At 32.0% G+C, this 18,929-nt stretch overlaps 1 protein-coding gene across 1 annotated transcript; it reads right to left on the bottom strand.

The window, feature by feature from the left end:
- Positions 1-3,483: 3,483 nt before the first annotated feature.
- On the bottom strand, positions 3,484-18,535 carry LOC127860268 (neuropeptide FF receptor 1-like). Its single transcript, XM_052398286.1, is given in 4 exon segments — positions 3,484-3,633; positions 3,994-4,098; positions 8,191-8,243; positions 18,163-18,535. Coding segments are annotated over 4 exon segments (681 nt in total).
- Positions 18,536-18,929: the final 394 nt, after the last annotated feature.

Raw genomic sequence — 18,929 nt, 5'->3', positions numbered from 1 at the left:
ATGTGTATAGACATTAAATGTGTTTCAAATGATCTACCCTATCAAATTCATTTTAAATATTACTATTTAGGCACTACAAGCCCACGCCTACTTGAGCAAGAAACGATATCGTAATAACGTTTAATGAGAATAATTTGGCAACGAATACATATCCATGTTTAAACGATGCCTGGGCTTCATCAGCGTAATTATTCATTGCATTCGCCTTGTAAATGCGATTATTAAGAGCACTATTAAACGCCTTTGAGCATAACTTGTTTGCAAACACGCATTATTAGTTAAATGGTTCATATGATGAATCTGATCAGTAAATACGTTTAAATTGTACTTTCGAACCAACTTTACCAGAATTGACCAGTTTGAAATGCAATATTGAAAATATTACATTGATAAGGTAATTGAAGTGATTGTGTATGCCTATAAAACGCATTCCTTATTTCATAAACACCACAGTTTGTTCAATCTTTAAGACAATTAGATAGTTCACCTCCGTAAAAACTTACTTATCCGGTAGGCATGTCGTTGTGATAATATTAAGCTTGATAACGTGTGACTAATATATATATTTGTATATCATGATTTACCAGCAAACAACCTAGTAAAAAGAATTTAAACAACACTTTTTTATTTATAGTTGTACACGTTTCAATAATGCTAGTGTACTATGATAATGTCAACAATATTCATAAAATGTTTGGATATCTTTCGAATTTAATATTTTAGTTTTAATTTAATTTCTTATTTCAAATGTCTTATCTTGACTAAATTACTTGAATATCTGTTTCACATCTGTATTGAATGCTTAATCAATGACATACTTTAAAGTGATATTATGGGCATCTAACAGTTATTGATGTCTATTGTAACCGTTGTTTATTTTTGGTGTTCTCACTTCATATACACTTTTATCACATGCTATACCCTGTTTCCAATGTAATACAACCATTACATATTTTTTTATATTACACATGTGTGTAATACAACATTTTTAAGCGTTTTCATTGGCTTAGTTTTCGTTTATTGACCAATCGCATTTTGTTATTTTGCTTTGTAAAAGCCGAGGCATTCCAAATGACGTCAGGAAATGTAAATAATATTCGAGATTTATCATTATGTTTGCGTAAATTTTTATTTAATTTGCTCATTTAAAAGCATGTGATAAAACAGATTTGACACTCGTTGTCATATCATACCATATTTTATTAAACTCGTCCAGGAAATTCGTTAGTAAGCTCGCCAAAGGCTTGCTTACTAACAAAATTCCTGAACTCGTTTAATAAAATATGGTATGATATGACAACTCGTGCCAGATCCTATATATATTTGTTAATGCAACATCAACATACTAAAACAATAACCCGAAAGAAAAAAAATAATGCATTTGAATATCAACCGTACTTTCGTTTGACAACTGATCATGCATGTACGATGTGAACCTAAATTTAGTTTAAGTGCAGATTCGTTCATACGACACAAAGACACAATTTTGTTTTACGGATCATTTCGGCTTAGAGGACTGGGTGAGTCATGTAAAATATCGTATATAAAATATATTTTTAATAAACAACTGGCAGCAAGATGAGTTGCAGATAATTGGTAAGTACCACATTTTAACTAAACCTGTTAATTCTTTTCAGCTCAATTCAACAGTGAACAATAACCATAATGTTACTTTAACGTAGAGGTAGTATTTTTAAGTACACAATTATTAAATACGACCATGCAAACCTTCTCTAGCGCCTACAGGCCTTTAATATTTCATGCAATGACGGTATTACAGAGATATTGTGGTGTTCATGCTATGTTAATGCATTTAATTGGATACATGCATGCACGTATTGTTCACGTATACCTTTACTTCATGTTTGTATATATAAGCTGAATATTTCATGTATATTATAGTATTATAGTATGATTTCCATTGGAAATAAACATTTTGTTGTTCTAAAACAAATCTTCATATTTTATATGAACTGCTCAGCACTTTATCCAATGAATCCATCAATAACACTGGAATATATAACATACACCGGTGCTTATGGCATTTCCCTTAGATGTATCAGTGTGTGTCTGTTGTGAGATTCAGTCCATTGGCATGCATGCGTCCAACTGGGATGTCATACATGAATTATCCAATCAGTATGAGAGAAATACATGTAAAACGATGTTTATTGGTCAGATATCTAACGTTGTGCTATAGCTTGAACACTCATGACCATGATTCCCCTCGCCATTCGACTGGCTAAAGACAAACGTCATTTATTGTTGTAGTCTATTTTTTACCTATTTACTTTACGTGTTTCAACCTGGTCATGTTTTTATTATTTGTAATTCCATTTTTCTTCTTTGTACATGCCTTTATTTATTTGTTGAATAAATGAATTAATGCATCTTTATATTGTCTTTGTGAATGTTTTGACATATTGTTATTTCGAGTTATAAGTGTATAACTTTTAATTTCTGTTTGCACGTTTTTACTACGAAATTATAAACCACCTGATGTATCTTCGGGCGTCTTCGTACACCACTCAAACCTAGACACATTTTATTTTATAATTATTACATTCACAGACCACAAGGACATGTATGTAACTGTATGTAATTGCACACGAAAATGTTTCTCCATTTCAACGTGGCATCGTCTCAGTATGTGATAATTATCAGCTTTTACAATCTGGACAAAGCCCGTCTTCAATCATTCCAAGCGTTATTGCTCTATAGGGAATCGTAAGTCTAACATAAAACCTTCCAATAATTAATCATTCCTGGACTTAATAGTGTCAATTTGTATTTCTAATGTTCTCGCTTACAGCGATGCGTACAATCTTAAATTCTTTGTAATCGAACATGTTTTAAATGCATGTCTATTGATTGTAGTGTAGCGTACTTCAAACAAGAACACTAAAAGGCATGTGTTCTGATTATTACATATGCGTATTTAGAAGTTATATATATCTTTATAACGTTTTTCAATTATAGCTTTCTTGTTTCATACTATCCCTCATTATCACAGCTATTTGGATGATTGATTTGATGATGTCTTTCAACATAACAGGCCACTTTACACAACACGTTTATGAGTGTTGTTGAGAACTTGATTGTCACAGTTGCGTATGCTGGATCGTCACCACGTGTGTAGTGGACGTGTGGTATATGGAATCCGCCCGATATATTGCAGCATATAACTTTCGCTCGTTGTTTCCAAAAAACGCCCGAAACCCTGCAAAGACGATGCTATAAGCAAAGAATGACCTAAACGTCTGGTAAATAAAAATATCAAATTCCAGAAGTTTTCAGGCAGGGCATGTTTTGTTACATCGGCTATTCATATGATTAAGGTAGATAACTGATTGGATACACACTGCATAATCTGATAGACGATTCAACACTTAAAATTAAGCAAATGCTTAACAAGATGTTTTGACTTAGCTTAAACGCGATCGCGGTTGATAATCATTTTCTTCTTAATTTTACAAATAACCGTTAACATTCTTGCTTCCTCCACGTAAAAATGCTCCGTGTACCTTTTCTCAAGTTCTCGTTAAAACCCGCATATATGAGTGGATTCAGGGTGCTGTTTGCGAAAGCAAGCGTGTAGGATACAAACTCCAGAATGCTGTACCAATGCGGTAGCTGAAACAAATAACCATCAGCTGAGGAAAGTGGCACGCGAATACCCAGCAAATAAATAAGTTGTTTTTTTACAAGATTTATTTATTTATTATTTGAAAACAGTATATACACATAAAACTAAGCGAGATACGAGAGTATATTAAAATATTTGGATAGACTAGCATATGTGTTGGAGCTTTATACGATACATATAAAGCTATTCCGTTGTATTAATTAAGTTGTCAATATATAAAATATTATACATTAACGGTATGCTAATTTAGAAAATTGCACATTTTGCCATCGCGCAAATTTGAAGTTATTTACAAGCCCTCTAAACAACTATGTGTTTTGCATAGGCTTTTAAGTGTGCCAACGTACCTGTTCATGCTGGTTTGGTCAATACTCAGAATATAATATAACAATTTCAAGGGGTAACCAGCACAGGCCAAAGGTGGCCAAAATTGTTATCAGCATAATAACGACCTGAAATTTGAAAAAAAAAGATATTTGTTTGTAAGTTTTATTATTCTCCACAAAACTGAGATTACTGTTTAATAGTGTTTATTTTAATGCAATTAAAATTTAAAACAAACGCTTAAGTGATTGCCGTCACTTAAAACTTAATACTATTCTATTTAATGCACAACCGTACCCAGCATTTAATTTAACGCCTTTTAACCCTCAGAATCAACGAACATTTCGTGCAATATTTCGAAAAAAAGTTAACACATACACAATCAATGTTAATTATAGCAACTGCCAAAATTTCAACGCTAAATGTGGTATGGCGACATAGATTTCACAACATACAAAATGCTATTTTTTTTTTAGCAGGACGATATTTTCAACACATGTTCATGTATAAAGTTAGTGTTCATGTCGTATAAATAGATATCGTTGTGGGAAATGTAAATGCAATATAGTGATGAACAAACACATAAAAACGAGTATTTTGTTTCTCGTTCAATCTATGGCACCACAAAACATCAAGCGATGAATGTTTGGCTATTTCTTTACTGATCACTGATTTGTATGGGTAAACTTTATGTTATTACATATTTTGTGAAATATTCGTTTATTTTAAGTAGTTATGTTACTTTAACATTCGGTTTTGTACTTTTCAAATATGATGGGATTTGGTTTATTTTACTGTTTGCAACTTTTGAATAAAAATGTATTGATTTATCTATTTATTTCCCCGAAACTGTATGTACTTATTGGTTATATAATAAATATCAGTTCGAAAAACATTTTGAAAGTATACATAAACATCGGAAAGCATTTAAAATAATACTTCAGACAAACTGTTGAAGACCAAACGCGTGGTCGTCCTATCGTAAATCTAAGAACTCATAAATATATATAAATATGTAAACTTATTTTGATAAACTAAAATGTATATGCGACAAAAACAATTTAAGAGTTGCTCATTTAAAAAGAGCTAAATAAAAATTACACCACCATTTTAAATACTAAAATGTACATGCGACAAAAAACAATAATATAGGTGCTCCTTTGAAAAGAGTTTAAAAAAAAAATTCACAACCACGTACAACAATTTAATAATTCATAAATTAGTGACTTACTCGGATGATCGACCAGCACATAAAAATGTAAACTTTTAAACCATAGCGCGACCTACACTGTGATGCGACGAGCTAGTAAAAGACCGACAATTAGCACGGGCAGTGGTTAATACTTAGTGGACGAGTCTATGTGTACAGTAGACAGGGTAGGATGGGTAATAAACTTTGGGTTTGGGTTTCGGCGATCCCTTAGGAAAATAGCGTTTGCGTTGAATAAGACAGTTTATTCTTGAGCGAATAAACATTATTATAACAAATGCAGTTGGAAGCAGTTGTTAAAATCCTGGAATTCTAGAAGAAAAATACATCAAAATAATGCCGAAAGCTGAACCCAGCATCTCTTTAACACTTCTAGTTTATGTAGTAACAAATATTGAGGCTTCACGTGATACATGTTGTACAAGTTAATAATTTCTGTATCCGTAACAACATTTCTCCTATTCGCACTTCTTTACATATTGATCAGAGTGACTTGGTATGGAATCGACCTCTGTCCTGTCGATGACATATAACCTTATAATATACCAACATTTTTCAATAAAATTAAACTGACCTCAAATGGGTTAGCTCATATTCGGGATCTTAAAACTTGAAAGGATACTTGTACTTTCAAATAGAAAACTATGATCCAGGCTAGACGCAGTATGTATTGCATAAAAGGGGCTTTACTTCTGGAAAGTTTAAATGAATCTTAAAATCAAAATAGTATTCGTGTATTCGTAATTGATCACTCTACATGCAGATCATTGGTATGTCTATCGTATAGGATAAGATAATTTATTGTTGAAAATCTGGTTGATCCTTCACGAAAAAGCTCGATGAGAAAGCAAACATTCTATTAACACCAATTACTTAATATGATTACACATAAGCGCGAATACAAAAAACACAACCATGCAACACAAACAACACTATCTTGATAGTTCATACATATACTCAATATAAACAATTACTTATATAACCCCTTATCAGACGTTAGGCGTTAGATCATATCGTGGCACTCTCAATTGTTGCAGCTAAACAATGTGTTTCTTAGCGCAAAATTATCTTAGTTATTATCATGAATTTGAATTTATAACGCACCATGTATTATCATTTTATTACGAATTGTTTAGTGCATAGAGTTACTGCTGATTAAATACATAATCATGTATAGTCCATATAATTTCCTTTTTTATTGTCATGAAATACTTAATTTGAAGGTTGAGCTATGGTCGATGCAATATTCGTTTCATTGATATTCTCAGAAACGACATCGAACATCGCTACGAGCAAAACGATACGTTGCTGATTCTCCTTGAAGTTTGTCTAAAATCAAACTAAATTTACAAAATAACCATAATAAAAGCGACTGATTAAACGGTCATATGCTTCATGTAGGAAAAACCTTCTTGCGTTTCGATGAAATGTGAAGAGTTCAAACATATTCCCTAATTGTAAGAGTCACATCTGAATTATGACATTCAAGATCAAAGCGCTGAAGCCTTGCTATTGCATAATTTAAGACGCAACTCATTGTTCAAAATTAATCGAAAGTTTGAAATGAACACAAGCCATTCACATTTGTAAAGAGTCGGTCTTAACGCACGGGTGAGATGTGTAAGTACTTTTTATCATCCTTTTTATTTTATAGAGATAACTTAGACAAAATAACAACACCATGGCCCTTTTTTGACGTTCTGAAAGCATACAAAGTATGATGAAAATGGTTATGAGAACTGAAAATAAAGAAAATGTGCAATCACCTGATATTAAATAGATGTTGTTGGAATATCTAATACCTATCTCATTAAGAATATAATTTCATGATGGAAATTCCCTGTACTAAACTTTTGATTTTTGACACCATATACACATATAAATATACAATAAGATAATTAATGAAAATACATCTGAAAAAAATCTGCGAGCAATACATTTTACACACCAATTAAGTAGTCATAAAGACAGCCTTGTTAACCCGTACGTTGTTGCTTATGCATTAATTGTCACTCTAGCAGATCACACGGTGTCAACAACTCGGACCTAAACATGGGTACCGAGCACTAATGCGCTTTTTCGGCGTAGCTGTTTTACCCTGTTTTTCACCTTAAATGACTTTTACATAACGCCAGCAGACGCGCATGAATATATAAGAATATTTCATAGGCTGATTTTAGATAAAACCTCTAAAGCATCACTGTGTCTGTGCTCAGCGTAAAGAATGAAGCAATGTTCAGTGTAAGGAATTCCGGACTATTCTCTGTATGTTCTATTGACACAAATTGTGGCCCTGTTACAAGTACGCGTTAAAATCCATCTCGCAGAATTTCAGGGACAGTACTCGTTCACTAATCGTCCGGGGAATTTTTAATTGACTATCGATAAACACAGTTTTGCTTTCAAGATGAGAAAAAAAACATTACCGAAATAGTATAGTGTCACGATAAGAGGAAAATCATTTAATTATCCAACCACAAATGTTTGCCGTACTTTGTCAGCACGTCAGGAAATCGTTCCTGAGCGCCTGGATAGGCTGTCCTTATTAACCAGTTTGCTATTTTGAATTCAAATTTTGTCTGGAAAAGCAATGTGCTAAATTGTGCCATTTACAATTCGCAATGATATGTTTAATGATCCTCGTCATGCGCAAATGTGTCTTATTCCATATGCGCCCATCATATATATAGCCCACTCAGTCTGCGCATCTCTTAGTCTGGTCAGGAGATAACTAATGAGTCCATAACACATTGAGTGATTTTATAGCGAACACTTTCGTCTCTGACTAGACTGCACAAATGAACAGGCTTAACACGATGGCCGAAATGCATAAGACCCATTTTCGCATGACGCGGCTATGAAAATGTGATTTAAATGTGTCTAAAGAAAACTGCGTATAAATCAAACATTTACATACGATATCTTTCGATGGTGAAGAAATACACTCATAATAAGGCATTTGAGGACACATATGATATGCACTCCCGAAGTATAATTTTTATATACTTACACTCATGTGTGGTATGACAATGATAATACACATTTCATGAGGTGAATATGCGGCTAAAAAGTGAAAAAACACAATAGTTTAACTTGTGTTTTCAATTTAAAATTTAGAAACGTAAGTTTCAAACTTTATTTCAAAGGCAGCATTTACGCCGACTAGCTTTTTAAAAGATATTTCTGGTTATATTTAGTTTTTTATATTCGGTTTTAGCGATTATAAAGCATTTTTGTTGTTGTCTATAGTATACCTGTATTTATTGGTGAACTCATGTTCAACATGTTCTAAATTGAGAACTGTGATTATAAACAAACTTAACCTTCTACTATTGCGTTGTAAGCACCCGTGAATACAAAAGATCGCCGCTATCTGTTGAAAACAAAAACACGTTTCGCAGACATATCAAAGTTAACCCCGCTTTTGTAACATGCACTATGGACGAGGTTACGCAACAGTCGCGTGATAGTGTACTCGCATCTATTAATAGCCTCAGATTATGAATGACGTGTGCTGAGCAAAAATACTACGCCATTAAGACGCAGCAAATAGTGGACTATTTTAATCATTCGTAAAACATTTTCTTCAGCGTCACGTATGATACAAACATTGTTTATTTATTTGTTTCTATATACGCTCCGTTAAAAAATATTCCATTTAACACTATATTTACATTATGTTTCCATTTGTGAAGTATATAAGTGAAGAACTCAAACCTCTTGCATAAATTATACAACTCTTTCTCGCGCGGATGCGCCAGTTGTCAGGTTTATGGTAGCTAAGAGCGAACTGACTTGGAACGCGTATTACTAACCTTACTTGTTCGCAAGCGAACAACTAAAAACACTATTAATATCAAAATCTTGTTACAATCCGCTAGTCTTTTACAAAAAATAATTGAGAAATTCACATTTATTTCAATGAAAACACGCTTCGAACTACCATTAAGAGAAGCGTTTGAGTTACAGTTTTCAACAACACAATACGGAGTTCATTAATATCTGGGCACTTTTGTAGGCTTCCACTTCAGAATTCCATTAAAAATTAAATACGCAATTTATGCTTTCTAGTTGTTTGTAAGAAACAAATCTTCACATTGTGCTAAGTGTGAAGCATTTAGAGTATTCTTAGTAAACACGCTCTGTATTGCATTTAATGTTTTCATCAACAACAAACCTTTTGGGAATGATCAAGTGTAAACATAAATTACACATATTCTTCTAACGAATAAAATGTGTTTATATGAAACATTGCTATAGTGAATACAAACTACATGACGGCTAAACGATAGTGCTTAAAATCGTACATAATGGACGTACATACGTGATTATAGAAAAAAAATACAAATGATAAAAAGAAATCATTCGTAATTATAGAACACATATTTGTTCACTTGTGGCTGAAACACTCGTGAACATATCTTTTTATGATCGCTTGTGAATTAAAATCGATATTCCACCAAATCCAACAAATCTATGCAATCATCTTACATTTACTTATCCTTGTACATTGCGAACTCTGTTCGAGGTACTGCTTGTATTTAGTGAGTAATATTAACCAATATTTTATCTAAACAAATGAGTCTTACATACTCAGGAACGCGGTTAAACAATTTTTATTATATTTGCTTGATTCCGTTTCTGTTCCTGATACTTGATTTATTAAAAAGTTAATATTAACCTATAATTATATATCATAACGTTTGAATGTAATGTACGCACGAGTGAACGCGATAAAATACTTTACATAATTACCGCTTTATAATCTGATGCTTAGACCGTACCCAGACAACAAAACATGGACTTACTTATGAATTTACTATATGCCTAAGTACGAATTTGTTCTAAGACATCAAATTAACAATCCTTTTACCCTGAATACCAAATAAAGCAGTGCGTATGTTGTAAGCTTTTTTTTGTATTTGTATTATACGCTAAAAAAGTAGCAGCTTATTTGCATTAAGTAAACAATATTACAATATTACAATCTTGTAATCATGATAAACACCATCGACTGAATGTTTGGCATAACATGTGTTTTAAATTATAACCAAATAAATATTTAATACAAGCTTAGGTAATTAATTGATTATTGTGTTTACACTTTCGACATGATCGTTCTTATTGCTACTTTATTGAATTGATATCCATAATTATACGTGCCTGATGTATCCCAGACGTCGTTATTTAATTATTTCTCCTAAGAATAATATTTTGATGTTCAAAATACTTACTAATAAGTTGATTAATAACATGCTTTGTGTAAAATGAATTACACGTGGTGGATTATAAACGGAACGAATTTAATATGTGAGATTATGATGACAACTATGACGACTATATTATTAACGTAACGCGTAATATTCCAAATATGAACATATTACACGTTACTTAATTAAGTTCATTTTCATAGACAAGCTTGTGTTTTATGTTGGTACGATGGAACAGATGTGGGACTGTATTTGTTTTTATTTCGTTAAAATGACTTAGGCAATCGTCCCAAAGATTATTACTTCTTTAGCTCGAGTAAGTAAAACATTTCCACAACAAATTAAATCGAGGAAACGAGACAATTTTCTTGCGCTTACCGTAAACACGTAATCCACCAATCATAATACATGTCATTGTTGGCAAGTTTCAAAATTGCTGTCTTACAGACTTGCAAGTCTTTACAATGTGTCTATTCTTATCGGTTCATGTTGTCGTTTCTCGAATTAATAATTCCATTTACGCAGTCGTTCCCACTAGTTTGCTATTTCTGTCCTTCACATATGTGTCTGATTTTTTAATGAAGTATAAAATAATGATATCTGTTTAGGTAGAGACGAATGATTTCTGTTTGGTTGTAATTACATTCATTATCGCTTTGGATTTATTTATTTTATGAATCATAGCAACGCTCACTTATTGAAAGGTTGTTAATGAGTAATATACTAAAATACAAAACAAAAGATCTAGCACAACACTCTATCACGATTAAACTGTATATGTATGTACACTAATTGTTCTATTATTAACCCATTACTGCTTTGTATTGACCGTTTTAAGGCAGCGTCTCTTGTTTTACACAGATTTATAATAAAAGTTGTTATTTATTTTGTTTGCCTCGCATAACATTGGTGATTGGTTCCTTGCCTTACAAACACGACGAACTAAAATTAACACATACTCATCTCCTTAACGTTTCTAGTGTTTCAGTTGTCCTTTATCGAGAAATATGTTAAATCAAAGAACGTATGTTCTTGATAGTTATGCTTTTCTGTACTTTATATGTGTGCGGTTAGTTAATAAAATCTTACTTTTAATAATTATACAATTTATTTATATCCAACATTAAAAAGTGGAATGGTCATACATGACTATGATAATCATGTAGTTCTGTTTTTTTATTGAAACCGCCATATAATGGGATCAACGAATATTAATGCTTTGTAATTAAATATCGTACCGGTAAGGATGTTTAGAGCCTTTTAAAATGGATTTTAACCCGAATTTCCATTGTACAATTGTAACCCAAATGTGTTTCTGTTGTGTTCATGTCATGTCTTTCAAAAGCTTTTTTGCTGCGTCAAATTATTTCAAATGTCAACCTTTCCATCATTAACGTTTCCCATACTACAGTAACTTTGCTGATCAAGTTCCGTTTGGTTTGAACTTGTTTGATATATGACTTCTTGTTGAGCCATGGAAAACGATGCAGTACAATAACATATTCAGCTCAGCAGCTGCAAAAAAACACTCGACATAGCTAGATAGACAATCAGCTGATCGTGACACGTTTTCGTGATCGCAAACCTTTGCAACTATGAACATTCTTGAAATATCTTGAAATTAAATTGTATATTAGTATTAATGAGAAATTCTTGGTGCATGTTATTGTTTACCTTACCAAACTAAACAGAAAAACTTGTGAGCAAACTGTCGAACATAACCGCCAGGGTTATCTTTTAAAATTGAATTCTTTATGATAACACTAACATACGTATTGCGAAAAAGACATTTGGCCATGAGTTTGAACAAATACTACTAATACAGTTTTCACATGTTTATAACGTGAAAAGCATTATATGAATTGTCAAAATGTGTCTGATTAATTTACTTGTAGAAAAATGATATTAAACGCCCGAATGCATGTTGTATTCGGCGAATCGTATTTTCAAGTCGACACTTATTTGCGCAGATTTCTTTAGACGAAACATAAACCAGCTTTCAGTGCAATCAAAGCGTATGAAAAGCGCCCAGTTAGTGTAGAGAAAATATCTGGCACTGCTATGCTTATCCGGCCTACATTATTATGATTGGAAGAGAAACTCGTTTTGTTTAAAGTGCTTAGCGTATACGCAGTTAATCAGATTTTAAACAAACTCGCTAGAGCTAAGGCAAGGTGTTTCATGTTGAGTGATTGCAAGATGCAGTGAACTGAAATTGTTACCATGCATATTTGCACAAAATGGAGTATTTAATTCAATAAACTAACGTTTTTAAATTACATCATGCATTGGATTTAATTGAGAACAAATTATATCAACGGAATGTTAAAGTGATTCTTGAAGATCCTGAAAAGTTAGAGTATGATCTGTCATCACTTGAATATCCTGGCAATCTTACACATGTCCCTATATGGGAGATTGCAATTAAAATAACTTTCTATTGTATCATAATTATTTCTTCTGTGGTGGGAAATAGTTTAATATTTTTGGTGATCGCGCGCATAAATTGCATGCAGACAACTACAAACTTTTTTCTCGTGAACCTAGCGGTATCTGACCTTCTGGTGATCGCGTGTTGTTCTTGGGTTCGACTCGTCGATGATTTAACAGAAGGATGGGTACTGGGCAATGTCTTCTGCAAACTCAACTCGTTTGCTCAAGGTAGGCGTTTTTCTAAAAATCTAAAAAGATAATACATTTAAGCTTCGTGCCTTTTTTCAGTGTCAGCTATTATAGTTCATTAATTCAATATTATTAATAAATGCAAACAAAGTCATAATCTCCCTGCCCGTGTTGCTTATAATAATAGGCACATTATTTAACTAAATAAATTTCTTACACAGCTTTGCATCCAACAATAATGAGTGTGCATTCAAAGTCAAACGTATATCCGCGTAATTGCATTCGTTTTCATTACGCCATATTTTGTATAGTGTGAAAGTCCAACGTTAAGGTCATATTCTAAATAAACCCGTTGGAATCATCAATTTATTGACAAAAATAACCAAAACAAATTTGATATTTGTCAATAATAATAACACTATCAATATATATGTATATTATATAAAATGATCGTTTTGATATAAATATACTGCCATAAAATAGAATTATACTTATTATTTCTGGGTTGATATATATAATAACTTGTGTTTCTATGCATGTAATAGCCCGACATACATCTTTCGTATGAGGGTTAAGTATATACATTTATATACTCAATTCGCATCAAGAATATTCATACATTAACATTTGTAGATACGAACCAGCTTTAACTTTTACTTTTTACCCAGGGCCCTTACACTTAACCTGTGCTTCGAGATTGGTCATACAATTCCTTAAACGGCCATTCCCCCTCCTTTTTCTCCGATTTAGGTGGGTCAGTTTGGCAAATGTCTCTGAAACTAGAACTTGAACGCCAGCTAAACCAGGAAAAGCATAGTTGGTGAACATGTAACCGTGCTATGACTTAAATACAACTAACAAGTGATTAATCCAACAAACAACCAAGTAAAAAACGCGCACAATAGAACTATACGTACCATTTTAATTACATATATTACATATGATTTTTCTCAAAGCTACACAAACGACGCTCTCGGAAACGATATATTTTAAGAAGAGCCGTTTCAAAAGAGCATATTAAGACTCTATGATCTAAGATAATCAAATTTTAGAAATACGCACCCTTCAAAGATGCGTTATTGACTTGGTTTTCCTTTTTATCATTTTAGTTACTGTAAATGGAGTATAAAATGTGACAACTACATACATGCTAACATAACAATATGTACATAAACAAGCTTATGATGGATATTTAATATAACAAGCACAAAAGAAAACAGACGATTAATGAATAAACATAAATGAGCATTTACTCAAACAAGCACATGTCTACATCTGTTGTGACGTTTATGATAAAATAATAATTCTATACGAATGTAGAGACAAAATATTCTATATTCTCACACACACATGTTTCAGCACCGTTACTGGCATTTGAGCAGCATTTGAGCAGCATTTGAGCAGCAACTATGGTCATTGAAAGCTGCTCAAATGCCAGTCACGGTGCTGAAACATTTTTGTGTGAGAATATTCGTATACAAACACACAAAAACATGTATAATTCGTTATATAAGAAGTAAATTACCAAGCATTGGTCATTAACATTTAGTATATGTTGAAGATAACTGTTGATCTCGAATTAACCGTGATTACTTCACCAGTAACAACAACTCATGCGGTAGTTAATTATACATCTCGGTATACAGTATACAGTGAGTTATTTAGCAACCCATGCGGTAGTTAATCATACATCTCGGTATACAGTGTACAGTGAGTTATTAAGCAATAATTAAATTGGCAGATAGCTTGTGTTTTGTCCAACAAAACAAGCGGTTTGACGACACATGATAGCACAATTTCACGGATTATGTATTGTACTTTGTGTTCCTAACAATGACAGATTTAGCGACTGAACGACCCTTAGAAAAGCAATAATAACAAAAAACAACAATGACAACGCTTCAGTACATTAACTTGTTTCAGGTTTGATTCTTATGGAAATTTGTAAATAATATGAACATATGAAAGATTAAGAACTCATCAAAATCAGAATGATTTACTTATCGGTTAATTTGCTCCTCGATAATAACAGTTATCAATTCTGCATCGCAACCATGATTCAAGTTGGCATGCATAAATTGCTCAAATTTCTTCAAAAATCAATAACTACAACCTATGGCTCAACGAATTATATAATTGATGGCATGATTCAGTTTAAATTTTAAACCGTCTAGTCAGCGTTAAAGCATAACTAGAGTTTTTGGTGGTCTGACGACTACACAAATCTCTTAATTAATCCGATCTACTGATCGATAATAAATGCGTAGTTGAATGTTGAGTGGATATACCAGTTATTGAATTTTATATAATATTTTGTAGAGCGGAAATACAAGTTATTTAATTTTATATAATATTGTGAGGGGTAGAAATATCAGTAATTGAATTTTATATAATAGTTTGTAGAGTGAAAATACCAGTTATTCAATTGTATATAATATTTTGTAGATTGGAAATACCAGTTTTTGAATTTTATATAATATTTTGTAAAGTTAAAATTGCCAGTTATTGAATTTTATATAATATTTTGTAGAGTGAAACTATCGGTTATTGAATTTATATAATATTTTGTAGAGTGAAAATATCGGTTATTAAATTTATATAATATTTTGTAGAGTGAAAATATCAGTTATGGAATTTTGTGTAATATTTTGTAGAGTAAAAATATAAGTTATATAATTTTTTATAATATTTTGTAGAGTTGTAATACATGTTATTTAATTGTATATAATATTTTGTTGAGTGGAAATACCAGTTATTGAATTTTGTAAAATATTTTGTTAAGTAAAAATACCAGTTATTGAATTTTGTATAATATTTTGTAGAGTGGAAATACCAGTTAATGAATTTTGTATAATATTTTGTAGTTTGGAAATACCAGTTATTGGATTTTATATAATATTCACACACTGAATCTCATGAGGCAACAGCGGTTCATTTTCGTTTTATTCTGTGTCTTCATGACCGCAACAATGTAGTAATGGTATTCAATGAAGAGTATCGAATTAAGAAATGTAGGAGCATATAAATAATACAGATAATGAATGTACAAAAACTTTAGAGCTTTGTAAAAACAACAGTAAAAGTTAACAAGTGATAAAAAGAAACATTGTTTATTTTCAGTTCACTAAAAAGTAATTCTGCGTAAAACATGATTATAAATTTAATTGTGTTCTCTAAGTCAATGGGTATGTGACATAAAACAAGAAACCGTATTTGTGCAAGATATGCATAACAGTGTATTGAAGCCTCATTTATTTAGAGAGTATGTACGATCTTATAAAAGAAGTAAAACGTTGACGAATTTAAAGAAATTCAGCTTACATATCGCAATACAATCAAAGAAATAGGAGCATTATACAAGTACAAATGCATGTACACTTTGGCATAATTGCTAGTAATTCCAGAAAGAGTAAAACAACCTGTATCGGCGTAAACTTGGTCGTTTTGATTTTCCATAAAGTATGAAACATTTTACGGTACCGAACGGTTTGTACTAAGCATTCCTTCTTCACATACATGCGTCTATTTTGAATGCAAACATACATGGTTGACGATACAATCTTAAACACTTGTTTGAATTTGCAAAATATAAGTCTTAAATCATGTAGATTTATTTGAATTTAAATGTTATGTCATCAAAATATTCTTAAATCAAAACATTCATGTAACAACGCTGCTAACCAAGTCAAAATACTTCGAATACTTTAACTTCACTTTACTTTAATACTTGTGATACTTTAATATCACAACGAAGAAATGCAGTTTTGTAGACAATTGACTGATAAAAATATATAACCGATAAATAACCAAATGTTCTTATGCAATGTGCTTTTACCCAGCATATAAATGTAATAGAATTTTTCAGTATAATTGTGGAAACATGTACTAGTAAAAATAATTTATTTATGGCATGTTGTCAATCGTCAAATAAGAACAAAGCACGAGGTAAAGTTAACGCAGACTGCTATTGAAGACTGGTAAAACGTCGCAATGGATTATCTGTATGTGGTTGCCAACTAGTGATATCATGCGCGCGTATAATAACATAAATTGTTTTGTTTCAGATGCTCTGACATGAATCGACGCGTATGAGCAGGTAATAACTCAAAAACAACCTGCTTACGGGCTTTTAATAGTTATAATCAATAAATCATTCATCGCGCGCATGATATCACTAGTTAATATATATATGTAATATATGTAATTAAATGGTACGTATGGTTATATTGTGCGCGTTTTTTACTTGGTTGTTTGTTGGATTAATCACTTGTTAGTTGTTTTTAAGTCATAGCACGGTTACAAGTTTACCAACTCTGCTTTTCCTGATTTAGCTCGCGTTCAAGTTCTAGTTTCAGAGACATTTGCCAAACATTACCTACCTATATCGGAGACAAAGGAGGGGGAATGGCCGTTTAAGGAATTGTATGACCAATCTCGAAGCACAGGTTAAGTGTAAAGGCCCTGGGTAAAGAGTAAAAGTTAAAGCTGGTTCGTATCTAGAAATGTTAATGTATGAATATTCTTGTTGCGAATTGAGTATATAAATGTATATACTTAACCCTAATACGAAAGATGTATGTCGGACTATCACATGCATAGAAACACAAGTTATTATATATATCAACCCAGAAATAATAAGTATAATTCTATTTTATGGCAGTATATTAATATCAAAACGGTCATTTTATAATATATATATATATATATATATATATATATATATATATATATATATATATATATATATATATATATATATATATTGATAGTGTTATTATTATTGACAAATATCAAATCTGTTTTGGTTATTTTTGTCAATAAATTGATGATTCCAACGGGTTTATTTAGAATATGACCTTAACGTTGGACTTTCACACTATACAAAATATGGCGTAATGAAAACGAATGCAATTACGCGGATATACGTTTGACTTTGAATGCATACCCATTATTGTTGGATGCAAAGCTGTGTAAGAAATTTATTTAGTTAAATAATGTGCCTATTATTATAAGCAACACGGACAGGGAGATTATGACTGTGTTTGCATTTTTTAATAATATTGAACTAATGAACTATAATAGCTGACATTGAGAAAAAAAGCACGATGCTTTAATGTTTTATTTTCTTAGATTTTTAGAAAAACGCCTACCTTGAGCAAACGAGTTGAGTTTGCAGAAAACATTGCCCAGTACCCATCCTTCTGTTATATCATCGACGAGTCGAACCCAAGAACAACACGCGATCACCAGAAGGTCAGATACCGCTAGGTTCACGAGAAAAAAGTTTGTAGTTGTCTGCATGCGTTTTGTGCGCGCAATCACCAAAAATATTAAACTATTTCCCACCATAGAAGAAATAATTATGATACTATAGAAAGTTATTTTAATGGCAATCTCCCATATAGGGACATGTGTAAGATTGCCAGGATATTCAAGTGATGACAGATCATACTCAAAATATTCAGGATCTTCAAGAATCACTATAACATTCCGTTGATATAATTTGTTCTCAATTAAATCCATCGCATGATGTAATTTAAAAACTTCATTTTATTGAATTAAATACTCCCTTTTGTGCAAATATGCATGGTAACAATTTCAGTTCACTGCATCTTGCAATCACTCAACATGAAACACCTTGCCTTAGCTCTAGCGAGTTTGTTTAAAATCTGATTAACTGCGTATACGCTAAGCACTTTAAACAAAACGAGTTCCTCTTCAAATCATAAGAATGCAGGCCGGATAAGCATAGCAGTGCCAGATATTTTCTCTATACTAACTGGGCGCTTTTCAAACGCTTTGATTGCACTGAAAGTTGGTTTATGTTTCGTCTAAAGTAATCTGCGCGAATACGTGTCGACCTGTAAATACGATTCGCCGAATACAACATGCATTCGGGTGTTTAATATCATTTTTC

The sequence above is a fragment of the Dreissena polymorpha genome, chromosome 1 (genome assembly GCF_020536995.1).
Source record: "Dreissena polymorpha isolate Duluth1 chromosome 1, UMN_Dpol_1.0, whole genome shotgun sequence".
NCBI classification, from domain to species: Eukaryota; Metazoa; Mollusca; class Bivalvia; order Myida; family Dreissenidae; genus Dreissena; species Dreissena polymorpha.
Note: the sequence above shows the minus strand (reverse complement) of the source record. Positions and strands in the feature narration are given on the sequence as shown.